Source organism: Molothrus ater, chromosome 1, assembly GCF_012460135.2.
Source record: "Molothrus ater isolate BHLD 08-10-18 breed brown headed cowbird chromosome 1, BPBGC_Mater_1.1, whole genome shotgun sequence".
NCBI lineage: Eukaryota > Metazoa > Chordata > Aves > Passeriformes > Icteridae > Molothrus > Molothrus ater.
In genome coordinates, this window is record NC_050478.2 from 62,107,085 (window position 1) to 62,133,700 (window position 26,616).

General features: G+C 45.4%; 1 protein-coding gene across 1 annotated transcript in view; it reads right to left on the reverse strand.

The window, feature by feature from the left end:
• E2F3 (E2F transcription factor 3) overlaps positions 1–16,977 on the reverse strand; it is a 42,042-nt gene extending 25,065 nt beyond the window's left edge. The window contains exon 1 of the mRNA XM_036379154.2: positions 16,381–16,977. Within this exon, the coding sequence (XP_036235047.1) occupies positions 16,381–16,707 (327 nt within the window). The 5' untranslated portion in view covers positions 16,708–16,977. The remainder of the gene's footprint in view (positions 1–16,380) is intronic.
• Positions 16,978–26,616: the final 9,639 nt, after the last annotated feature.

Genomic DNA, 26,616 nt, shown 5'->3' on the forward strand with positions numbered 1-26,616 from the left:
CAGAAATTTGTGGATCTATTCATGAGCTTTAATTTCCATTGATTGTAGCCTAAAGTTCTGAGAAAGTCCATTTGGCTTCTTGTACTGTGGCCTTCCTCCTTTTTCCCTTTCTGCTACCTGTCCTGCTGCATAACCATGCAGCTATTAGAACTATCCTGTAGGCAATGGACAGCTAAATGGGATTTTCCAGAAGCCTGGGGAAGTCTTCCAGTGGAATCTAGCACTAAAATATCACCTATTAAAGGCTGCACTAAAAATTCCTTTCTTTAAATAACTTTGAAGAGAGAAGAAATCCATCTACTCAATTCAGGCCCATGGATTCCTTCCCAAACATACCTTAATCTGTTCAGAAGATAAATGACCATACAGTTTAATTGTGCCTTTTTCACAGAAGCCATAACTTTCTCTCTTATGATCAGTACACCTTGATCCTTTGCATTTTCAAATGCAGTCCCACTTATGAGTCATCTTTCCCTCCTCTCACACACACTTTTCAGTCTCTCCTCTTCATCCTTTTCCTCTTGTTTTAGTAAAAGCTGTAGGTAGGGTGAACTAAAATAGCAAGTTTCACAACTGGACATGAGACATCCTTAAATTTAGATCAAATAAACCCTTCAAAAGTACATGAGAGCTTTCCATCCAGACAGATTTATAAAAGCTACATATAATTATGGAAAGGAATAAGAATAAAAATAGCCTGTGGACGATGCCCTCTCTCAACAATATATGGATAGGAAGGAGGACAGCCTTGTTCTCTTAGAAGCAGGAGAAAAGGTAACTTGAGGCAGCTGTGGGAAGCTCCCACAGCCTGTAGGCTTGCTAGATTGCTAAAAATCCTTAAGCATGATAGATTCCCATAGAAACCCTCATTTTCTACACTAATTGTTTTCCCAACCCTAATTCCAAACTATAATCAAACTGTAAAGCTAAGATTACCCCAGAAAACTTGACTACATCTCACTATCTGGGACTGCAAGTTCTTATCCAAGCTAAAGCAAAGACAGTCTTGGACAAAACCCGCTTTGTCAGTCATCAGTTTATCTTGCAAGTCTAAAATTTAAGAAAACACAAAAACCTGTTGTCTTGCCTTGACATCCATAACTCCTACCCTTTCAACAGGCGCCTGCTGATGATGGCAGCAAGAGTCGTCTTACTCCCGAATGTCCTCCCACGCTTTGCACTGGCAAGGAGCCCTCACACACTCTGTCCTGACTTGGAATGAGTTCTGCAGCCTGGTCCTACGCTTTCCACCGCAAACTGGAAATTTCGTGTCCACTTCAGGTAAATACATTTTATTGAATTAAATGCAAGAAAGTAAATATGGCAGAGTTACAGCGCTCCATGTGTAAAACATTGACTTCCAAGATAAACAGGAATGCTACACAGCTTTCGCCTACTGCTATCCTGCAAGCGTTTCAATGCATAGTGGTGCTAAAGAAATCAGGAGAAAGATGGAAATCCTGGCAGCTGCTGAGAGGAAAACTGAGGCTACTGGCAGTGGGCAGCATGTGTAAGGATCAATAGATAAATACATCAGACCTTTTTCGCAAGTAATCAATAACAAAATAGTTATGCTTGAAAACAGACAACAGATTAAAGTGAAACTCTTATTTCACAGCCCTGAGTTACAGGCTGTCTCCAGTTAGTTCCGCACTAGCTGAGTTTGTAGTGGAGGTTTACTTACAGTAACAATGATACACCTTCTTTTAAGCCAAAGCTGAAATTCAGCAGTATGTTCTGGTCACAAAGGCAGAATTCTGCCATAGCATGGAATAAGCAGGACCCTGGATGCTCTCGTTGCCACAAAGGCTGGCTCCACCTCGCCATTCGAGAGGCAGAAGGAGACTTTGCTATGAGCGCAGTCACGAAACTCAACCTTCCTCAGCCAACTTTGCATGTGACTGGTATTCATTACCCCCCATCTGACCAGAAGCCCTATGAGCCTTCCCACCTTCATAAGCTACACAAGACCCTTGGCTGCAGCGGCTGTTGACTGTAAAAGCCATCCCAGTTGCTATCTCCAAGGATTCTGTGATCTTTCACGCAAGACCACAGCTCCTTTACTTTCACCTATTAACAATCAGTCACATTAAATCCCTGTTTAGAGCTGTACCTGCCAGAGCAGCACAGCCAGTCTTTCCTCTGGAGGTATACCCTGATAGCAGCGATTGCCGAGAAGGCCTCCAGTATTGCAAGTTCACTACATACATAACTTCTAGGCACAAATTACATTTTTATCTTCACCTACTTCAGTGCCAGCCATCAGACTGTAATTAAATTACACGTAGCCTGGGAGCCTCGGTCAGGGACTGGAAGACAAGCATATGAGGCATGGTGCAAACAGCACTGAGCAGATTCCCAGTTTAAGCAAATATGGCTTTCTTCCATGAATTGAGGCTGCTTTCAGCCATAATTACTCCTCCATGTGCTCACAAACCCACTACACTGCCCTCAAGCCCTTCAAAGCTGGAGATGGGGAAAGCGTGCGAGCTCCCTCCAGCCCTTGGGCACTGCTGGCCAGGCTGGGGCAGCTGCACACCCTCAGTAACCCAAGCAGAGAGTAGTGGCACAAAAGCTGCCTATTTCTTTGCTTCGCCATCTGCTAGGGTTTCATTCTGCACAACTCCACTGGCTTCTAGGAGATGCTGAGGTCACACACTCAGTGAGGCTCTTGGTCTGCTGCCACTCCAAGCAAGCGTCCCGTGTGTGGGGAGAGGGCACGGCCGGGGGCAGCCTCTGCCGGCCACCTCCACCCTAACCCCACAGCCAGCTGGGCCAGGGAGCTCCCTGTGCTGAAACTAATCACTCAGCCAGTGCTAGCTTTCAGCTGGAGCAGTCCCCGGCCTGACAAACACAGAGAGGTACGAGGGCAGGCGCCAAATCAGGGAGGGAGGGAGGGCAGTGTGACCCTATTTGTGTCATGGCACCAATTTGGATCGTGGCTGCAAGTTGACTCTGAAACCACATCCCCAAAGGGTCTCCCAGCATGGTTCCAGGAAATACCCTCTGTCATGGGAAGAACTTCTAGTAGCACAGACCTGGTTCCCAAATCATCCTTTCCCTTCCTATCCCATGAGGCAATTAAGGCTACTTTGCCTATGAGATGATTACATTTCATTTCCAAGAATGTGCAGATAGGAAACAGCAGGATATTTTAATGTCCAAGACAGAGAACCATTCTGTTGCTGCTGAACTGAATGAATACAGCATGTTGATCTAGGGCACAATGGTGAGGACCAATGGGAAGACCTCTATCTCTCAATAACCTCCTGCAGAAACCCATCATGACTGAATCACTTTGCATTCCAATCCCTGCATGAAGCTAGTGACCACCTGAAGGATCTTGACATGGTATTTAATCCTCTTCTCCATCTAACTGTCTTCAGAAATACCCAGAAGTTTACCAAGCAGCACAACTGCTTAACAGCATGTGACTATTTAAAATGCTGAAAGCAAGTCTTATCATATCTACCCTAAAAGAGTATCCTCAAAGTATAACAAGGAAACTGGAACCATCAGTTAGTAATATTATCGCTCTTCCCTCACAACAGAAAACAAGGAGAAAAAAGCTAATCAAATACTACCACCTTTCTTCCCCTCTGCTATTGCTTCTCCTAACATTGACCACATTTGTGGTTAAATGCAGGGAGTCAAACTTCCTATAAGCAGTGTTGTTATGGTTCCAGATTTCCACTGTGGTTCAGCTGTATCACAGCACTGGAAAGGCAAACTGGCACGTGCTCAAACCGCCACCTTCCCTTGTTAGGGTGAAAAAATTTCATATTGTGATTCTAAAAGTTTCTTTACCTGAACCACCTCACTGGCCTGTCTTCTAAGATTAAAGACCTTAATAGCGAACTTAAGAAAACACTTTGTTGAAATTGATATTCTGGATAAAAATGCTTAGTGAAAATACCGATGCAATTTCATCATGCTACAGGAGATGCATGTAGCCAGTTAAAATGTACCTTCCCATTGAGACAATACTTCTAATTCAGGGTTCTGGCTGGGAAGATCACTGCACCTGCTCCACGCTGGGGCTCATGCCCACGCAGTCATGGAGAGGCACTCAAAGACGAGGCAGAGCAACAATGAGGACAAAAAGCATCATCTCTCAGAGAGAGGTGAAGTACTTGTAGAAGGCATTCGGCATCACTCTGCAGCAGAAGGAACAATACATTTTCATATGATTTGATCCACACTAACAAAGAAACTGGGCTAAATCCGGACAAAGAATCTGACATCAGCTTTTCAGGAGGAAAGCAAATCTTCCAGTACCATTACAGGCAGGCAGGCAATTTCTAATCTTCTAGGCATGGCACCCTTGCACTTTCAGTGGGAAAGCTGAGGTAGCTCTGGTGAGCAAGTACATTTGCTGGGATCTTTCACAAAGTTCCAAATCTGCTGGCTTTTTCCACTTCAACAAGGTGTTGCCATCCAACAAGTCAATAAGGCAAGCTCAAGTATCTGATATTTTTAGCAAGATATACTATAGCACCTCACAGTTGCCTCAAGATTTCTCCCTGCAAGGTCTTGAAGGCAATTCCCCCCTTCTCTGCTGCTGGTTGAACAGAGTTTGGGACCTGCTCTCCACATGCTGAGTCAACTGAGCTTTTTAAACAGCTGGGAAAGCCACATTTCTCTGCTTGAAATGAAGTACAGATATAATCCCTGTCCAGTACAACTGGGGCTGCTTCCTCACCTTGGAGGAAGTAAGGAAGTGGTTTGAAACTGGCATTGAGGCCATCAAAAGAGTGAAAGGGTAGTCAAAAAAGCCCCCAAACTGCACAAATCTTAAAGGGGAAAGAAAAAGACTGAAATTCTGATCATTTCTTACTGAAAACACAATGGTAACTCTTGATTCACTTCAAAACAGAAAGACCTGATTTTGGCCTTAGAGAAAGGAGTCCATCTTAGTCTCTGCATTGCAGAGGAGAACAATCACATTTTTGCTTGCTCTGACTTACCACTATATCGATTATTCTCCAGGACTAGGAAAGAGGGAGAAAGGAGGCAGATTGTAATCACCCTAATAAGATTCTTTTAGGTGAAGGAAGTGAATGCATCTTACTTTTCCTAGCAACCCTCTTCCCTAATTCTGAAGTAAATAAATCACACTAAGCATAGTATCTTGAACATATGGCTCTGAATAAGGGGGATTTGCCTCCTTTTCTCCTTTTTTTTTTCCTCATCTAAATTAAATATGCCAGTCTCTGGAATTCCCTACACATTCCATTTCACAGCAAAAGGGGCTTCTGTCCCCCTAAAATACAAACACCACCAAAGAAATTCCTTTGTAACTACTAACTTAATTCTGCCCACAGAAGGCTGTACCTAAGTGTAATATCTAGCCAACTGCACACAACCTGTTCACTACTGTTGCGTTCACTTCACACATATTCAGCAAACACAATGCCACCAAGACAAGAATAGTGAAGGACTTCAGTGCACCAAGACCAGCAGCAACACGAAGAGCACCTTTACAGATGAACAGGTCATAACAACGCTGGAGGCTGCCAAATGATCTTGCATCTTTCTTTGCCATCTCTCTTGTAAACACCTACAAAACACATGGCTCCAAGTACAGAAACTCATAGGATATGTTTTTATTTTGCCCTTTGCTTTTCCATGCACAAGACACCCCACATTGCATCGTGTGGGCTTTGAACGCTCTCCTGTCTTTCTGCAGAGCAGCTAAGTGGAGGACCAATGGGAAGGATGCTGCTAACACCTAGATCTGGAAGAGGCTTTCCACAGGCACCCTGCAGAAGGGGGAAACACCTCCTAAAGTTCCTCATTCCCCTGCCTGCAATCCAAGAAGGCAGCTGGTGACACTGCGTGGAAGACGATCACAGAGAAGTTTTGCCAGGAGGAATGAAAGAGTAACGAGGATGCCAAAAGCCAACGGTCTGCATTTTTCTTTATTTTTGGTAAGCAAAAATAAAACCAAGCAACACCAATGTGACTAGCAATAGAAATCAGGAAGGAAATGTAAATGATTTTATAGAAAGCGTGAATCAAAGTCATACCAAAAGCCACCTGAATGTTTCTCTATCATAGGCAATTTCTCATGTTCTTTTATGTCATCTTTGCAGTGTCAGTTTTTGAGAGAACAATTCTCAGCTCAGCACGACAGAACAGCAATACCAACGGGCATGCAGAACATTAGCATGTTATAAATAAACTGCTAATTTGAGGTGGGAAAAATCATCAAGGCAGCTCTTATGATTAAGAATCAGAGAAAGAAAATGAGCAACTTGCTTATGCTTTCAGGACACTGTATTTTACAAAAAAAAAAAAAAAAAAAAAGCTTTTTCTAACCCATAATTCCTGAGGGAAAGAAAGAATAAACCCAGTGAAATACCCACGGTTGAGACAAAGAAGCCAGTGAAAATGCTATTATAATTTTGAAAGTCCTTCCTGTACCCACCTCAAGTAGTAAGCTGTCTTTTTTACTGGCTGAAAGAATTTTGTGCTTAAGGGTTCTACAGCCGGGTTGTGAAGTTTCAGCTTCCTCTCACCCGACTTGCAGCTTTACATAACTCCCCAGAGACACTTTTTGGTCACAGATACCATGCAGCTGAAAGCAAAACAAAAAACCAAAAAAAAACCAGCCCACCCAAAAAAACACAGCGCAGAAGAGGTGCAGAAGCATTATACAGCAATTCAGAGCTGGGTTACTTAGAGCCACTCAATAAAATTCTTACCATGAAAAGTGAAACTTTATTCTGCTGAGCGGACAGCCAGGATTATTCGTGCCTGCGATAGCCCTGATCACCACCCTCCGTCTGCCCCGTGTGGGGTTCCTTTCCCACCCTGTCCCCAAGTCTGCAAGGACAGATAACGCCCTGCCACGGCATGGCTGCCACCTCGGGTATTATTTCTGTCCTGCTCCAGCATTGTCACTCTGTCCCAGCATGACACTTACCAAGCATTGCTATAAAAATTTCTGCGAATATCTATGTTTTCCACAAGCAGAGATAATGGCCTCATTGCAAAAGCCTTGATAAAAGCTCCAACAAGACAGCTTTCAGATATCACCACACAAAAGCCTTCTGTGAGAGCTGTAACCAACATCAAGTCCCACTATGCGAAGACATTAGGCAAAGTGTGAACTAGCTTACTGTATGGGGACAAAAAACTGACTGCCAATGTGTGGGACCAACGCTGTCTAAAAACACAGTGCTGGCAAGGCAAAATAGCACCAGCATATATACATGGTAATTGCCATTTAATTCCAGAATTAACAGCACAAGAAAACAAGTACTGAAGGCACTATTAGGTTACTAGCATCACTCAAGACATTATAATTCCATATAATTCCATTTCTAGCGTCCCTGGTAGAAAAATGACTTTAGAGACAGCAGATGTTAAAAAACACCCAAGCAGAAGGTGAAAGAAAGCCCAGTTTCCATTACAGAAGCACTCAGAGAATGCAGCAAACCCTTCAGATCTGCTCTTTAGAGCATGCATTTTCCTATAGAATCACGGAATAGCTTGGGTTGAAAGAGATCTTTAAAGGTCATCTAGTTCAACCCCCCTGCAATGAGCACTGACATCTAACTGGATCAGGTTGCTCAGAGCCCCATCTAACCCAGCCTTGAATGTTTCCAGGAATGGGTACCTATCACCTGTCTGAGCAATGTGTTCCAATGTTTCATTAGCCCTGCTGTAAAAACCATCTTATATCTAGCCTAAATCCACACTCTTTTAGTTTAAAACCATTACCCATTAATAATCACAGAATAACCTGAGCAGGAACAGACCCATAGGATCACTGAGTCCAACTCCTGGTCCTGCAGAGGACAGCCCTGATAATCACACTATGTGCCTGACAGCATTGTCCAAAGGCTTCTTGAACTCTGCCAGGCTTGGTGCTGTGACCAGTGCCCTGGGGATCCTGTTTCAGTGCCCAAACTCCCTCTGGGTGAAGACCATTTTCCTAATACCCAGCCTAAGCCATGGGAGACAACCTGGGACACACAAACCACCATTGCACCTATGGTACAAGATGAAACCTTCTCTGGGCACCATTTTGTACTTTTTACATAGTTATCTGCTTACACTTGCGTAGCACCTGAAAAGTCAGAAGCCTATTGTTCACCTCAGTGGACTGCACCAATATAATTGCTGAGCCAAGAGATAAGGTTTTTACTCCCAGACCTAAAATTTGCCAGATGACACCTCCTAAATTGAAGGTCTAGGAAGGAGGGAAGCAAGCAAGTCTACACGTCAATTTGTTTCTGAAAAACATTTTAAAGGCAAACTTGAAAGCTAAGTTTTTAGACAGCGTAGTACACTCACCCCATGGAGAAGTATTTCACTCCAAAATTACATCTGTACTTTAAAATGTGTAAAAAATATAAAAATCCTACAGTGCATATTCAGTGGCTTGCAAAAAAAAAAAGTATCTGTTACTGCACTCTAATTTTAGTATGATTTTATAACTAACGGGTAGAACCAAAATTAAGACAAAGTTATATTCAACGAGAACTAGAAGAGTGGACCAATGAGCCCTGACATGACATATAAGAATTAGACTCTTGCAGTGCATGGTGTGCACCACTGAGTCCTAAACCAGAGACCTTTAATGTCACCTTAATTAACAAGGAAGGAAGTTTGCCAATGAGTTCCTTCACCCGCCCCCCTCTTCTAGCACTTAGTTATGCAATATGCAACAACCTTTGAACCAGCAGCTGTACAACAAGCAAAAAACCCCAAACCAGAACAGCATGGTTAAGACGAGAATGTCTTTCAAGAAGTTCATTAATGAAAATTACTTTTAGAATCTATGCATACATAACCAGCAGACATACCACAACTCAGGGCAGGAATGCTGGAGCTGAAGCAAGGAAGGCTAAGCAAACATCTCTTGCTGTCCAGATGCCCAATACAACTTATTTTTACCAAAAATAGTTCTTTACATGTTTTCTAAAGTTTTCACAGATGTTTGCAAAACATCTAGTGGCTCGCAAGGTCTATGTGACAGGATCCTAAGATTTCATTGTAAAAATAAATAAATGAAGGCCAAAATAATAGCAGCCTCTGCTTTAACAGTGATTTGCCCATATAAAACTCCAGACACCAAGGACTCAACATCTGAAATACTGCAAGCGTGCATCACAGGAAACACCCCACATCTTCTGAAAAATCAGGTTCTAGACCTTTGAGGTGAGGCACCTGAATATGGCACCAGCCTTACGGAGTGGACACTTCTGGGCCTAAATGCAGCCACACACAAGTTGGAAGAATCTTGAAAGTAGCTGGAGGTGATCAAATTAAGTCTCCTACTCAAAGAAAGCAATGAAATGGAATACTGGTTTTACTTTTAGAGCCAGGAATAAAGAAAAGCCGTATTTGCCCACATAACTCAGCACACTCACAGAAGAGATGCCAGCTGATTCTGAGAAGGTGATCTTTAATGCTCCATTTTGCCTTCCTAGCTTAGTCCTAGGCCAAGGAGCTTGGACACAAAACACCTGAGAGCTGCAGGGCATGCATGTGCAGCAGTGCCAGAGTTAACATGTTAGTTTTCACACTGTCACAGGTCAGGTCAACAACTGCCCACGTTCATAAAGTGGGACAGGAGACTCGTGACACACACCATTAACCTTAGACAAGCTCAGTTTGCAAACAGCACATTTGCTATGCATTCATGTATGTATAAAAGGGATGCTAAAACCCATGAAGTAGTACTCTAACCACACAACAGAGGCCATTTTCATTAAGCTCTGGCTTAATCAACACCTAGTCAAGCTCCTGCCTTCTCTCTTTACAGGGTTTGCAGATGCAAATATTTACCACAGGCTATGTTGAGCTCACAAGGCATTAAGAACTCCATGAATGCCACTAGATCCAGCAAATAGCAGCAGCATCCAAGCAGACAGCATAGCACTTCAAGAGACACCCATGCCAGGCATAGCACTTCCAAGTGTGGTTTTGGACCAACTTACTTGAGGAAAACAGAAGTTAAATAGTTCCTTTTTAAAGATGTGATATATTGGGCAATTTTGCCAAGCCCGTCTTCAAACAGAACTGAAATTGAAACAGAATCCAAATACCTCACCAGCAGCACCTCCAGCACTGCAGCAGCCCCATCCCAGAGGCACGGGCAGCCTCTCTCCCACTGCACACCACTTCCACCAGGGAACATGATGGGGGTTTCTTCTCCCCAGAATTACTGTTTTGTGCACAACCCTAGTCTTGAAAACTAATGCAGGAAGTGATTAACTCTGTCAGCCAAAACAAAAGCCTGAAGTCCAACTTAGTCATTTGTAAGGATGAGAGTTACCTCCATATATACACACTCAGGGCTGCCAGTTGTAAATGGGATTATTTGCAGAGACTCTAAAACCTGGAGATTTAGTTACTCTAAGAGCTTTCCATCTGCTAAAGCCCCACACTGGGCTGGGCTGGATCTTTGTTACCACCGAGAAGCCCACTGGAACTGAAGTCAGAGTCTCCAACTCATCCTTAGCAGGCAGTTCCCCCACAAACCAAGACTAAAGCCTAAGCCACCTTCCCACCCCTGCACACCAACCGCAGGACCAGCCCTGCCACCAGGGCCACGGCCACCAACCAGGCAGACACCTTCAGAAGCAAAGCCTGAAAGATGCCATACTTGAAGCTACCAAGAAAAGCTCCTGTCTTCATTCCACCAATCTCATACTTGGTGCTCTGAACAGGAGGGATGGGCTGAATTTCCCTCCCACAACCACACCAGGCCTACTGGCCTGCACAGGACTGGACTCCAAAGAGGAATGGTGCTACTTCACTTTCCTTTTTGCATCTCATAATGAGCTATTCCCACAGCAGCCACGCCTACTCATCCCCTCCCCAGGGCCAGGTTAAGACATCAGGAAACTAGCTGGGTCTGAAAGGGTCCCTGCAAAGTGAGTTTAACATGTGTTCCAAACATCTTTCAAAGCTGCCAGTCCACATAAGTTTTACAAGTAAGAACTCACAGTTACAGAAGACACACTTGTTTTCACACCCATGTGGTTCCTTTACAAAAGGACAGCTTTAGCTTCACATTAATGGCTTTCATTTCAGGAGAAATGAATTGTCTGACACTCTTCAGAATGGAGAAGACATCTGAGGACATAAGATAATTTATCATAAACTGTGCAGAGAAACATATATCAGAAAATCATTTTTCCCTACCACAATATCTAGATCACCCAAGAACACTACAGACATCAAGTTCAAACTGAAAAAAAAAAAAAAACAAAAAACTAAGAAGCAAGGCAAGAAACAAAGAAAATAGTTTGTTCCTTTCATACAAAATAGCTAAATCATGGCTAGAACTTGTTGCTACCTAAGGTTAGAAATACAGCTAGATTCAAACAGGGATCACAAAAACCACCAGCCACTGAAAGCTATAAAACCCACTGTAACCCCTGACCAAGAAAGTGCTCTCTTTGAAGCATGAAGGGCTTTCCTGTGCAAGCCTCCTTCCCTGTGTTCTTTCCTGAAACACTTGCCACAGTCATAGTCAGAGAAGTAGTGGGGAAACCCTTCATCTTGCAAAATATACAGCTGTTCCTGAATTCAAAGATTATTCTCCTTGTAAATGCTTGCACATATTCACAGATAAGCACACAGTAAAAATGAACAGAAGAGCACCAACACACCTGGAATAAAATGAGGGAAAACAAAATGCCTGTATTTGCTCAACCAGGTGGAGCATCCTCTACAGAAGAATAAACAGGACAAAGTGACCCCTACCCAGATTCTGGTAAGCAGACTGGTGGTGCAAGAAAAATACACTCACAGAAAGAACAATAAGACCAACATGATAAAATGGAGGCTTGCTGGGACAATTTAACACCTCTGCACCACCATGGGCAAGTTCCTGTCTCCTTCCTCCTCACTCACTCCATCTTGGGCCCAAGATGCCTGCCAGACCTAGTGCTCAGACCCAGCTCTTCTACCTTGCTCAAACAGAATAAAAACCAACCTGTCAGCACAGCCAGATGCTCCCCAGGCACAGTAGGAGGGCAAGAACCCTGTCTGGCTATAGGCAGAGCAAAGGAGATGACAAAGAGAAGACAGTGAGGGACAAGCCAGCCTACTCCTTCCAGCAACAGTAAAGCCTTTGAGCAGCTCAGCTGCTCATGGAACCCTGCCAAAAGCCCTTATCATCATCATGGGGCTACCATACTCAGGAGCTCTGGTGCAGATGGAGCCACACCAGCACAGCTGGACTCTGCATGAGGATAGCAAAGCCATCAGCAAGCTACAGCCTCTTCCTGTGGGGTTTTAGTTGGATGCCCACTTTTCACAAGATGTTTGTCAGCGTAGTTAGGGTAATCATGATTTGTACTTCTTAGAACCCGCCTCAGACAGCTGCACCCAAAGGACCATGTGGTACCTCCTGGGGCTCAGAAACACTGTGTTGCTGGAGGAGAGGGATTTGAACCAAAGAAAATCTCTTAAATGCTAATCAAAAAGCAAAAGTCCCAGACTCATACTAACATCCATTTCTACTAACACAACGTATCAGGCAAAGAAAAAAGATCTGAATATGAAGATACCTGTGTCTTCACATACAAACCTTTTCTTTGCTGCAAAATAAAGAAAAGCTACTAAGTTAACTGCCTGCTTCTTTACGTGACTTACACGTTCTTCTTCCACACCCTAATTCCTTGTTCACTATTTATGTCTTATTTGGCTTGCTCCTTTACATAACACCTAGGAGAAAGACTGAGTTACCCCATTTTTCTCCCCTTCCAGCTGCATCTTGCTGAGAAGGAGGGAGGAAGGAAGAGGTACTTTCTAAACTACCAGAAAAATGAGAGAGGTACTAAGTATTCAGCTTGGAAATGTAAATCCTCCTGCCCCCTTCTGAAGTATGCCGAACTAGCCTCTCCACAGCTCATGTCATCTAAAGGCCACAGGAGTTCTCTAAAGATATTGTTGTTAAGAGGATTTAGCCCCTTTTAAAAAGGACTTAACATGTGGGTGGTGTCTCCATTTAAGCATTTTCTCATGGCTAAGAAAATGGCCCTCTTTTTAAAGGCTTATCTTTATAACCCAAAGACAGTAAGAAATTCTCTACTATTTGAATTAGAAACATTTTGAGCAGCTTGCTTTTATAGCAAGCCCATTTCTCAGTCCAGGGTAGTGCAAATGGTAGTGACTTTCTCACATCAAGTGAGAAGGCAACCCCAGTGAAAATGCTTTTGGGGTACCTTATCCATTTTCTCCTGCATTCTCATGAGGATCCAAGTCAATTCACAAACTCACTGACACTAAAAGAGCGTGGTGTCACAACTCCTATGCCATATCCCTGGCCACTACTTTCTCTTGATGGTCCCTGGCACTTCCCAGACCTGCCATTAGCTGGTTCAACCTGCTTGCCCAGCAGAAAACCTCTATTTATTTAGGTCAGGGTTAATTTTCCATCCTGGGAAGCCTGAGATTCCAGAAGGGAAAAGGCACCAGCCCCCAGCAGGGTGCAGGAGAGCATGGGAGGATGCAGGACCACTGGCCCCTTGCCACAGCACTGACCCTGTCTCCAGAGGCTCAGGCTCTCCCAAGGGGAGCAAGCTGATGGCTGTTTTGCAAGGGTTAAATTATTCATTACTGCTGGTGTTTAAGCCATAGCAGGGGTTCAGATCCACCTGGTAACACTTTCCATTAACTCCCCAGGAATCCTGCAAAAGCCCCTCAGGTTGAAAGGGCAGACAGGCTAGGTCACAGCCTCCCAGAGCCAGGGCTCTCCAGGGCATGAGGACCCAGTTTAGCAACCCTCAGGCACAGGAGCTGCCACAGAGCAAGAACTGGCTTTGGACCCTATGGAGATGCTTGCTGGGGACATGGAAAAGTGTGCAAATTCTCCTCAGTGTGGGGTTGGAAAGGCCTGTTGTTATGGACTAGGCCACTTCTCAAGGCTTTTCCAGTAGTGTTACACATACACAAGCACAGATAAAAGAACTACCAAATTCCCAAGGGGAAGCAGCTTATTTGGGCCAAAGAACCTTTTTCCATTTGCTCGTGTAGTTGAACACCTCCCTGCACAGCCTAAACTATACTGCTGTACTGACTCTTTTTCAGTGTTACCATAGTTTATATTTGGAAGTGATGGGTGGGTTGCCAGTGCAGTTACATCTGCAAGGCAAGAATATTTTCATAATCCTAACCAGTGCAGGTGTGCTGGCTAAATTTTAGACTTACCTCTACAGTCTTTTGCATAGCAGGGCCTGTTTTCAGCTGGGGGTCTCAGACTCCATCCACCACTTGCAACTCAATAATCAAGAGCTAAATTTATATTGGTGCTACTTGCTTAAGCTCACTGCCTCAGCTACCCAGCGTTTTCTCATTCCTTTCACCAGTCCAGCTAATGCTAGGTTTGTCAGAAATACTCTGCTAGGAACAAAGGGCAGAACATCCTCACCTCCCAATCCCAGAAAATCCTCCATGACTTTCAAGGAAAGCTACTTGGAAGCCACAGACCAGAAAGGGCAGGATAGTGTCCCTGCCAAGAAGTTTGGGGTCCAGGCAGAGCAGTAGGGCGCTTCAGCCTGACTTCCCAAAAGATGGGTGTGTGGCAAACCAGCACAGCTCCAAGAAGGGCACTTGCATGAGCATGGCTCACAGGGCAGAGCAGGATGCACAGCCCCTTTCCTGGTGTGTGCCATGCATGGCTTATCGCCCTGGGAGGGTGCCAGCCAGCAGCTGCAGACACTGCTGGCCTGACCACTCTCTTCCTCCTCCATCCCACATCTCTTCCCAAAGTTAATATGGGGGCTGAGGGTGTACAACAAACTCGTCACTTGTGTGGGGACTTCTTTGCAGGCAGAGGCCAAAATCACTTTCCCCAATTCCAAACCTTTAAGGTGGAAACAAGCCTTCCCAGGTTTGTAAGGCCAGGAGTTCCTGCCAGAGGTGAGCAGCACACACACACAAAAAAAAAAAAAAGCACTCAAATCATACATGAAGGTCTTATAGGACCCATTAATGAGAAATTTTAGGAGTTCCTATGACATCAACATTCCTCCCACAAAGCTAAAAAAGCCTGTCTAATTTTTTTCCCCAGAATCATCATGTAACATATGCTCCTCTTTATATTCACTTACCACCACCTTCTAGGAATCAACCTTCACATAGGACAGACAAATATTTACAAAGTGGCCTGAAGTAGCCTGCTTGACACTGAGTGCTATTAGGACATGCTGAAGACCAAGAGCATAAAAAAAAATCTATTCTCTTTTACAGCAAAGATGCTTATTTTTAAATGTAAAAAAATTATAATAATAATTTTTAAAAAAGCTTTGGATGGGATTTGACAAGCCTTGAAACTTCCACCACTAGATCAGCAACCAACACCTGCAGAAACCCACACATGAAGCAGCTCATGCCATCCTCACGGGCCTCCCAGCTGCCCCCAAAGCTCTTCCAGAAGTATTTCAGAATTACAGCACCATCCCATACCTGGACCATCACCGACCAGATGCAGGGAAAAGGGGGCGGGGGGAAGGGGTGCTAAATCCCCTTTTGCCCTGGCAGGGGCGCAGCGGGGCGGGAGGTGGGAAGGAGTGGAGCAATCCACGCCGCGGGGTGGGCGGGGGTCACGGAGCCCGGGGGGGCAGGTGAGCCCCTCCCGACGCCCACGACCCCCGGCGGCGGGGATGCCCCGCGCCCTCCCCCGCTCTCCAACTCGGCGGAGCCCACGAGGGCCAAGCGCGCACCCGAAATCGGCGAGGACAAAGAAAACCCCACGAGTGGGGGAGGCGGGTTTTTTTTTTTTTTTTTGAAGGAGGGGGGGGCGTAAATTTTAAGGAGGGGGTATAAATTGTAAAGCGGGGGGAGAGGAGGCTTGGTGCTCGCCGCCGCCCCACGAGTCACTGACCTGCTGCAGGGGCATTTCGGAGAGCGGCGGGGGCCGGGGGCAGCCGGCCGGCGGTCGGGCTGTCCCAGGCCAGAGGGAGGAGGAGGAGGAGGAGGAGGAAGCGGCGTCCCCCTCCCCGCCCGCCCCGGCTCCCAGTCACAGCCGCGGCCTCCGCGCACGTGTGCCAGACGTCACCGGCGGCTCCGGGGGTGAAGCGGAGACACCGGCGGGGCACGGCCCGGCCCGGCCCCCCGCCCCGGGGCCCTTCCCCGCCGCCGGCTGCTCGCTCTTTGCACCCGTGCGGTGGGACGTGGCGGGAGATTATTATTTGCCCCCCCCCCCTTTTTTTTTTTTCCCCCTCTCCTTTTCAATAAGACCCGGCAGCGGGGGTTGGGAAGGAGGCAGGAAAGTTTATTGCAACAAAGCGCTGCCTCCGCCTTTCCTGCCCTCCCCCCGCACCCCGCCCGGCCCCCGGGTCCGGCCGGCGGCGGGATCCCCCCCGTCCCCTTCACCCTCCCCTCGGGGACGGGGGGAAAACACAAAATTACCGGGGGGCGGCCTCCGCCTGCGGCGAGAGCGGGCTGCAGCAGCGCCGTCCTGCCGGCGGGTCCGTGGGGGGTGCAGTACAGCGAGCTGCCAGCGGGCTGGCCCCCATCCGCCGCCGGGGCAAAAGCACCGGGAGCCTGGGAAGCGGCGGCGGCGGAGGAGGAGGAGACAACACAGGGCGCCCCCGCCACGGCGCCGGTGCTGCGGATCTGGATGAAGGTGCCGGCGGCAAAGCGGGCCGGGAAGCCGGCGGGGGCTGCTCTGGAGTCCGTGGACGGCGCGGGCGGCGGCGCTGCTGCCGGGGCCGAAGGCTGGAGTCCCCTTCTCATCCTTCCCTCTGGGTCTGTCCCCGCAGCCGCGTCTCCTCCTCCCCCCCGTCCCTCCTCCCCCCCCGGCTTTCCCAGCTCCTTTCCTCCTCGATGCCGAGGCCCCGCGCAAAATACTGGGGGCTGCGGGTGCCGGGGGGGCCCCGGCTGCAGGATGCGGGGCGCCGGGGGGGGACGGAGGCGGCGGGGCGGGCAGATGCGGCGGATGGAGCGGGGCCGCTCCCGCTGTGTGGGGCCGGCTGGAAAATGGCTCCAGGAAGCGGCGGCTGCTGACAATGAATGAAGGGAAAGGAGACGGGTTACGCGCCAAGGGCCTCCCGCGAAACTCGGATTTCCCGCCCTCTTTTCAAACCAAATTTGCATGTCCCCGCCCCCGGGGCGCGCCCCGCCCGCCTCACCGCCTCATTGGCCCCCGCCGACCTCCGCGCCGTCCAACGGGGGGGCCGCCTCCCCGCCCCTCCGCCTTCCCATTGGCCCGGGTGCGGCCGCGATTTGCATCCGGCGCGGCGATTGGCTGCGGGGGCGAGGCTGGGGGATTCCCCCTGCGCGCGGCCGGGATCCCGGTTCGCCGGCTCGCTGACAGTGACAGCTGCTCCCGCACGGAGCGCCCGGCCCGCCCCGGGCCCCGCCCCGGGCCCGCCCCGGCACCGTAACCCACACCCACACCGACCCTACACCCATGCTGATCCAGCACCGACACCGCCGGGCTCCCCTTGGCGTGGCGGGCGTGCGGCGAGCATGCGGCGAGCCGCCCGTTCCTCAGCTCTCGGAAGGCTCTGGCCCGCTCGGTGGGCGCGATCGCTGCCGCTGCCCCCGCTGCGGAGCTGCCGGGAGGTGCCGGTTCCCGCGCGGTAGCTCTGCGGCTCGGGACGGGTCACCTGAGTTCTCGCCCCGGTTTGCTTGGAGAGGCACCGGCCTGCGCCAGCGGGGAATTCCTAGGGACCCTTTTAAAAGCGTCCCGGTGCGGGATGTCACCTCCGGTAGCTGGGGAACGGCTTTTCCGCTTTCTTCGTGCGCCTGCATCCACAGATTTTCAAATCAGCTCACCCGAAGCACTTTACTTATTTTTCTCCCCAAAAAATAAGCGATTAGCAAAATACCCCCTTCCATTATGGTCTGTATTACCTCCAAGAGGTGAAACAGTGGAAGTATGCTCACTAGCTCTTCCCAGTTCTCTTCACTTACTAAATGCCTCCTTTGGATCATAGAATCGTTAAGGAATGGAAAAGGTATCCAAGATAATTGGGTCCAACATTCGGCCAAACACCGCCCTACCCCCTGAATTTAAACTGCGTTGCCAACACGCCCCCTTAATTTATTTAATGCCCCACCCTGCACAGCACCCACCAGCTATGCCCTATTTTCTCATGTTTTATTTCCAGACACACCTTTCCCTCAACCAGTGCTCCCAGCAGACAGCGTGTCCAGGCCGCCACTGCTGAGTCAGGCAGATAAGGATCCTTTTCCTTGGGAACCTTCCGTGTTTCCATCTCTAGCAAGTACATGACCAAGTGAGTTGCTCTATCAAATCCTCAGCCCTTCCCAAAGGTTCTCCTGGTCTGACCCCAGGTCAGTCAGAGTAGATGGCTAAGGTGCAATACTGTTGCATATTAAATAAGGGCATCTTCCATTCTGGGCATGTCTTCCATCAAAGGAATAAATTCTGCTCTGTTTGGCACTGAAAAAGCCTTGATTAACCTACTGGATGCATTTTGGGCACTGCACCTTAGGAAAGATACCACAGGGCAAGAAAACCTGGTCAGAAAAATGTGTCCTTCTTTGTAAAAGAAACCTTTGCTTCTGGCTTTTGTTTTGTCATAGAGAAAAGTAGGGGAAGAGGAGATGATAGTGGTGACCTGATACACAAAAGGTGACAGAAGATGGCTCTTCCTCTGTGGAGAGGGTAACAAACCTTTTAGGAAATATTAAATTTAATCTAGACAATTGGGGATCAATGAATTTTGTGGTAAGGAAATCCTACAGTAGCTTACCACGGAGTCTTTTTAATAGATGAGAAAGACTTATTTTAGCAAGTCTTTTCAACTTCTTTTAGCAAGTCTGCATTTGTGCTCAGCATCCAAGACCTAAAAGCCTTCCAAAGTCTTCATTATAGTCCTTCCAGCCCAGGCAGGAGCAGGGGCTGCCTGGAAAATTTCATGTTCTTCTGCAGAACTTTAGCAGTCTTTAAAGTTTCATCCAAATGATCAGTTCTGCTGCTGTGGACTGCTCTTGAGGAGTCAGCCAGCAATGTCCAACTCTGTGCCCATGCACATGGTGAAGCAGGTAAAAGTTGTGTTTAACATGCCCAGACCAAGCACGTGTAGCAGCACCTTGCTGGCTGGGTGAGGCTCCTCAAGGAGAAGCAGGGAGAAACACAAACCTTTCCCTGCTGCAGAGTTCATCTCCAGTCTCCTTCTGAACCATATTTTATGGTTTCCCTCTGCCATATTTAGTTAACTACCCATCCTTCAAGAGTGTCCCACGGCAGGAGTCACTGCCTAGTGCAGAACTGAGGCACATCCAAGGACCAAAACAGGGAAGAGGCTGAGAAACAAGAACTGCAGGCAAGAGGTGAAGGGAAAGTCCAGACAGAAAGAAAAGTGCAGGCAGGCAGGCAATGTGCTCATAGTTCAAAGTAAAGATTTAATTTTTTTATATGTATGGAAATGGTAGCACTACATTGGTTTCAAGGATCCTGCAAGACAGAGAGAAGAAATGTGGGCCTTGATATTTCAGCATAAGGAAAGAAAGCAATAAATAAAAAAACACAGCAGAATGAGGATGGCAAAATTAGAGAGCCTTAGAGCAGACCTTTAAAGAGAAAGAATGGCAAAAATGAGAGTATAAAAAGAGCCATGTAGATGTAGTAGACTCACCAGGATCCCAGGAGCAGAAACAAAGCACAGTTAAATTGAGGGAGTAAAACAGACAGTGCATGGGCTAATGCATGGTACACTCAGAATTCACTTTCATGTATTGGTTCTTTCATCCTCTAAGTTTCTACAAGTTCATTACTCTGTCAAGGGTGTAACTCAAGTAGTTGAAATAAAGTAAAGCTAAACTATTAACAGTTGAATCCTATCTTGCTTCTTTCTGTGTTGTTTTACTTTTTGAAGGAAAGGGTCTGGCTTAATGCATAAGAAAGGTTAGAAGTTTACAAGAAGCAAGGAAAGCAGTGTTACTCTCTGAAGGACACTTTAACTGAACTGCAATAAACCCAGAAGAACAACAGCTATTTTTACAAAAGAATGGAAAAGAAATCCTTACCACTGATTTATGTCTGTAACCAGACATATGGTGTTAAAAGCTAGTCCCAGAGTTGCACAACAGCCAAATGGGATGGCCAGGAGACGGGGCCCATATCATCTGGATGGGAGGGTCCTATGTTCCTGTCTTCTGGAATTGGAGTTGTGCTGTGACTGTGGGGTGCCTGGTGGAAGATCTTTAAATAAAAAGCATGGGGTTCATCTGAACAGCAACTTTGCTGTCCATAAACTGAAATCTGCATAAAATACTGCAGGAGAAGAGATGTATTGTTCTTTTCTTGAAACACAGTTCTGTGGCAGATATTTCAGTTTGCAGTGGGACCTGTTAAATGTGCATTTCACTTGCTGGAGCTAGTGGAAGGAACATAAAGAAAGTGGAAATTAAATATACATAAAAAGTGTACAGAGAGCTACATAAAGGAAGCTAATTGCAGGCCCAAGGACTTCTGTTGGTCTGTAAAAAACAAATTACTGCCTAAAGGGATGTCATCATCCAGGTATCTGTTGCAGAGAAAGTACCCTGCAGAACACAAAGGCCTAGGAGATCCTATAATTAAGGCTGGTGTGCAGCTGTGATTTATCTTTCCTTGTGAGTATGGTTCTATGGTACTGTCCTGCTATCCTTGCCAAGATATGGTCTTTATCTGTGTGATGATAAGCAATTTACAGTCATTTAGGGAAAAGGCTGTATTTGTCCTGAAAATAATGTGTAATGAGAATTGCTTTCTTTGGGATTCTTACTTGTTACAGGTAGTGGAAGCAATAAAAAAATCTTTGCTTAGATGTTAAAATGGTTAAATCTGACTTGAAGACCTGGATTCCAATAAGACCTCTCCCATGAAGAAGATTCTGGACAACGTTACAATGGAGACTGCAAAACATTCCTAAGTGAAAACTTTCTCTAAGAAAGTTTGTAATAGAAATAGATAGCAAAAATCAATGGATAGCCCTGCATATGGAATAATTATGAGGACAGTAAATACTCAACAACTACTTACTCCATGAGACTTGCCCATCCTTCATACTGAATGAAGAACTGTGCAGGAAAAATGTCCACATAATAAAAGACCACGTCATTATGCATACATGTGAGGGGTAGAACTGACATTGTACAAACCCCCCCAGCTTGCTAATTATTACCCTTTAAATAATTAATTTCCTACATTTTGGAGCTTGATTTCACAAGCATGCAAGGAAGAGTTGAGAAGGGAAGGATGAGATTGTGCTCAGTACCACACATCTGGAACACAACCTGTGTGACAGCAAAGGGACATCTGGAGGGAATACTGAGACTGATGGGATGTGTGTTTCCTGCTGTCACTGAAAGTGTGACATCCCATAATCTAGGTCATTAAAGAAGATGTTAAACACTGTCAACCCCAGCATTACCCGTACCAGCCACCACTAATGACTGGCCTCCAGCTGGACATTGTGCTCTGGATGAGAACCCTCTGGGCCTCACAGTTCAGTCAGTTTTCATTCCACTTCACTGCCCACTTTACTTACCCAATGCTTCATCCATTTTTTCATGAAGGTGTTACTGGAGACTGTCAAAGGCTTTAATGATGCCAGGATAAATATCATCCAGTGCTTCATCCTCATCCAGTGAACTAGTGTTACTGCAGAAGGCTATCATGTTGGTCAAGCCTATCCTTGTCTTCATAAACTGACTACTGACTACTCCACACTGACTACTCCAAATCATCTTTCTGTGTTTGGAAATGGTTTCTGGGATAATTTATTCCATTACCTTCTTTTTAGGGACTGAGGTGAGGCTGACAGACCTTAGTTCCCCAATCCTCCTTGCCCTTATGAGAGACAGAATTGATAATTACTTTTTTCTCGTTGTCAGGAACCTCTCCCAGTCTCCATGACCTTTCACAGATTATCAACAGTGGCCTCACAGTGACATTGGCCAGCTCCCTCTGCACTAGTTGGTATATCCTGTCAGATCCCATGAACCTGTATATATTTGGGTTGTTTAGATGTTCCCCAACTTGGTCCTGCTCTGCCTAGAGTAAATCCTCTTTTCTCTAGACCTTCCCACTGGTGTCTCAAGAGGCTGAGATTCCTGAAGGCAAATCTTGCCAGTAAAGACTGAGGCAAGGAAGGCATTCTGTACCTCAGATTTCTCCTTGTCCTTTGCCACCAAGTTCCTTTCTCCTTTGAGCAGTGGGCCCATATTTTCCCCCATCTTCCCTTTGCTGTTGATGTACATAGAAAAGCTCTTCTTCTTGCCTTCCACATTCCTCTCCAGATTCAATTTCACAAGGGCTTTCACTTTCCTAAGCCCCCCCATTAATGCCTGAACAGCATCTCCATATTATTGTTGGGCCACTTGTCACTGCTTCCACCACATTTTTCCTTTGAGTTTTGTCAGGTGCTCCTTGTTCATCTATACCAGCCTCTTGTTGCCTTTCCTTGATTTCTGGCTCATTAGGGTGGGACCATCTTAAAGGTGGAGGAGGTCATCCATGAAAAGCAACTGATCTTCTGGTCTCCTCTCCAGGACAATCTCCCATGGGATTCTTGCAGTCAGATAACTGGAAAAGCTGAAGTCTGTTCTCTTTCTGTCTGAATTGTGATGCTATTTTTCGCTCCCTCCACTGATGATTGCCATCCTAGGATAACATCTTCTGAATCTCTGCTAAACAATTGTGAGCTGAGATGTTCAATATGTTTTACTTCTAGAAAAAGAAAATTTCAGAAAAATTGTATTAGATTTATTCTTGACCAGATTTCAAGGCTTTACTTCAAAGAAAAGCCTGTCAGATTTTTTTAAAGACAGCTTGTTTTCCTTTGCCTTGATTCTCAAGTGATTTCTGTGTGAAATTTCAGACCAAATTATTTAGCTTTTAGAAGGTGACAGAAGGTTGAAAAGCTGTGTCCCAGAATAAGAAATGCTGGATAACCTTAAGTATAGGTATGTCTACCCTCACAGAGAGTAATATACAGGCATCCCTTCTAGGAAGCCTTTTGAGAATAATCACAAATAAAAATCTGAGCAATTTCATGAATCACATCTACATTTCTAAAATTTACAGGGACTATTATTATATTTTATATTATATAGACCAAAAAAAAAAAACAACCCAAAATACCAGAGAAATGAAACTAAAACTAAATTGACTTCCTTAGTCTGTAAATTCTTCTAAGAATGTGATCTGAGAATTTAGAAGTGAAATGACTGTTACGAGAATCATGTGATCTAGTTACTGCCTGTATTTACCTAATAGTTTCTGGAAAAAATTAAAGGGTTATTTTCCCTTAATTTGCAAAAGGCATCAACCTTGAAATGTCACTTTGCCATAAAATTATTTGTACATTAACACAATTTTTTTTAATTAATGAGACATCTCTCCTATTTCAGTGGTTTCAGAGAAAGCAGGTGACCACCTAACTGGAGCAAGGATATACAGTTACAGAGCATCATTTGGTAGCATCTCCTCATTATTCCTGTGTAGCATCCATTAAACCTAAATATCAAAAGAACTGTATGGTGAGAAATGATTGCCTGGTTCAGATGAGTTTCCTTTTCAGGGTTAATGATTTTTTTTTTAACCCTAGGCAAGGTTATCACAATCTGTTGATATTCCAAAAGAATTTCAATTCTTTGCATGTAGCCATGTATTTATGTTTTAAAAAATCCTGTATACATCTATAAACTTATCAATGTCTTCCTTTTCTATACTTCATTACCTACATACATTGGCAAACATATAGTTTTGATTTGCAGCAAATGCTACTTATGAAAATAAAACAAAAATCATGCATGCATTATAAATTCTGTATGTCAGCACAGTTCTGCTTTGGGGAGGGTTTTAGTGAGGAATGTCAAGCCTGACCATCTGCCTGATGAAAGGAAGGGTGCTGTGCCCCTATCATGGAGAGACAGAACATACACTTGACCTTATGCAGGCTAGTTATCACAAGGTGACTTTAAGTGTCTGTGTGTTGCAGGATTAGGGGATTGGCTGCTTTCTAGACTGCTGGTCCTTCTGTTGCAACTTTCTGCCTTTCCCTTTGCAAGATTACTGCACATCTCTCAGTTCTTGCCCTCTGAGAACTGTGCAGGGGGTTTCACTGGGAATGAGAAGAGATGTCAGGTCTGTTCCTCTCTGTGCAGTTCCAATCCCTTTTGTCAATTCAGTCCAACTCTGCATAAAGAGTTAATGTCCACAGTAGCCTCCTGCACCATGTACTGACACAGTAATCAATTGAAACCTTGTTCCTCTTGATCAAGTGTTACTTAAAACACAAAGCAATTTAATGTAAAGCTGCTCTGAAGCCATCTAACCTCTTAAGTCTACTCCTCAGACCTTCAATCTTTTATTTGTTTCAGCCTTTGTCTAACTGAAAACCGTTTGCCTCCCAACAGAACAAACAATCTCCTTGCAATAATCAAGGCTAAGCAATTGTTTGTAAAGAGACTCTGCACCCAGAGGGGATTGCTTCACCTCAGCTCCTTGGCCTCCAGAGTATGTAGGTGTCTGTGGGACAGCTGTTCATGCAGGCACTGAACCTCTCATGCTCTAAACTTCATGAAACAACTAGTTTTCAAAAGTCGTTGAGGTATATAATCATATAATCAGGTATATAATATTGACAATATATGATTCATTAATTTTTGTGTACTTTTGTATTAAATGTTTTTATTAAAGAACAAGTTTTGGGGGAAATACAGTTTCAGGGCATTCTGATTAGGCATCTGTTTCAAACTTCTGGAGTTTTCTTCAGTTTTCCACACTAGACCAAGGGCTTCAATCCAGGTTTTTGGTTCAGTTACTTGGAATCATTGTTGAGGATTTGCTCTGACAGTGGTCTGGCTGGCAGGGGAACAACTCCCTTGGAGGGTGCTCACAGCCTGTGCACTTTCCTAGGGCAGAGACACATGCTCAAACCCATGTTCCAAAGTAAGCAGAACACAGATTTGGACCCAGGGCTCTAATACCTTTTGCTGTGGGGAAACAATCAGAAAAAACTGCAATTTCTGCTCAGTAACTTGCTGTGAAGAACTGGAGTAAGAGCCTCTCTGAAGCTTCCTGCTCATTTTGTTGGTTTTTTTTTTTTTTGAGCGTGTAAGGCCAGTTGTTAACTTACAGTGCCTGTTTCTCTCCACTCAGTGGATAGGAAGAGCTTGAGTGCTTGTTTCAGACCCATAGGCTTCACTAGGAGGCCAGGAATGTTGGCCAAGCACACGGCTGCATGATGGGAGCCTGGGCTGGGCATGAGCCTAGGCTGCAGGCAGAGGATGAGGCAGAGTACCAATGGCCAAGTGGATGGGAGACTGTTTCCTTGCCACAGTCAGGGCCTACAAGACAGGCATCACAATACTCAATTTATATCCCCTCCATCAATCCTGCTCAAAATTACCTCCAATTAGAGGATACATGAGCAGAACTACTTTACTAGGGCGCTGTCTCTTCTGTAACTAGAAGACTTTCATCTCTGTGTACACAAGGTCTCCTTTATCCTTCTTCAACTTATAAGTGAGCTTATTGTAGGAAAGTTATACTAGTGGAATGCCTTAATTCAATCCAGGTTTGTTAAGTCTCTTTTCCACATTCGTCCAGATCAGATAAATTGCATGCTGTATTTACTTTTTTGAGTAGTTGCCTAAAATGTTCAGGCACTGAGGCTGTTTCTCATAATGTGCTGACTTTTGGAATGAACTCTTTATTTACAGGCTTTGGCAAAATGGCCAGATTTATTATTTATTAACCAGAAAACCAACAACCATCTTAGAGAGGTGCAGAGTTGCATGAGGCATACTGTGCTATCAAACTTAAAAGTTTTGTCCTGGATTTTTTCAAAATTCATATTATCTGTGGTTTGATAGATGTAGAAATTGCCACTTTTGGAGAAGGAAATCCTGTCCTTCCTTCTGTTTTGCTTTCAAACTTCTCTAACACTTCAGGAACTCTTGCATCAGAATATTTGTAAAGTTTGCTTTGAGATCACAGATTTTTCTGTGCCTTGTGAAAAGGCATTTCTTTACTGTGTTATTAATTTTCTTCTTGAAATAAATCCACTGTTCACATCACAGTGGGTTTCTGTAAGTAAAGTTATGCTTGTCATTATCTTCCTCTTTCATATGCCTGTATACAGTATCAGTTAGTATTTTTCTTAGGTTTGAACTGATTTGCCAGTATGGCTTTTGCAGGAATATGGCCTCACTTCTCCAACACCTGCAGCTTGTCCAAAATCTGAGACTCCATCATCACAGGAGTGTAGCTGCAAGAAATGCGCTTTGGAGGCATCAGAAGTATTTACAATAAATAGTAATAAACTTTCAAACAATGCTTCAATATTATTTCAGCACATAAGGACTTCAGAAACTCATTCTATTTAGCCTACAGTGGGAACCAAGTTAGCAAGACCCCAAGGTTTCCAAATGTGGTCAGCACGACTCCTACGGGACTCTCTTCTGTCTTCCCTGCTATCAACGTGCCATGGTGCTTATGAAGACATTTGGGAATCCCTGTTTTCTGACTTCTAGCATCTTGCTTTGTCTAGAGCTGTTCAAGTTAGGTACCTTTTGGGGATATATGAGCAGGGGGTACAGGCAGAGCAATCCAACATTGCTCCAACAATTCAGGCTTGAGCACTGAGCCCAAGAGCCTCTCCTCTGGGGCTGTGGTTACAT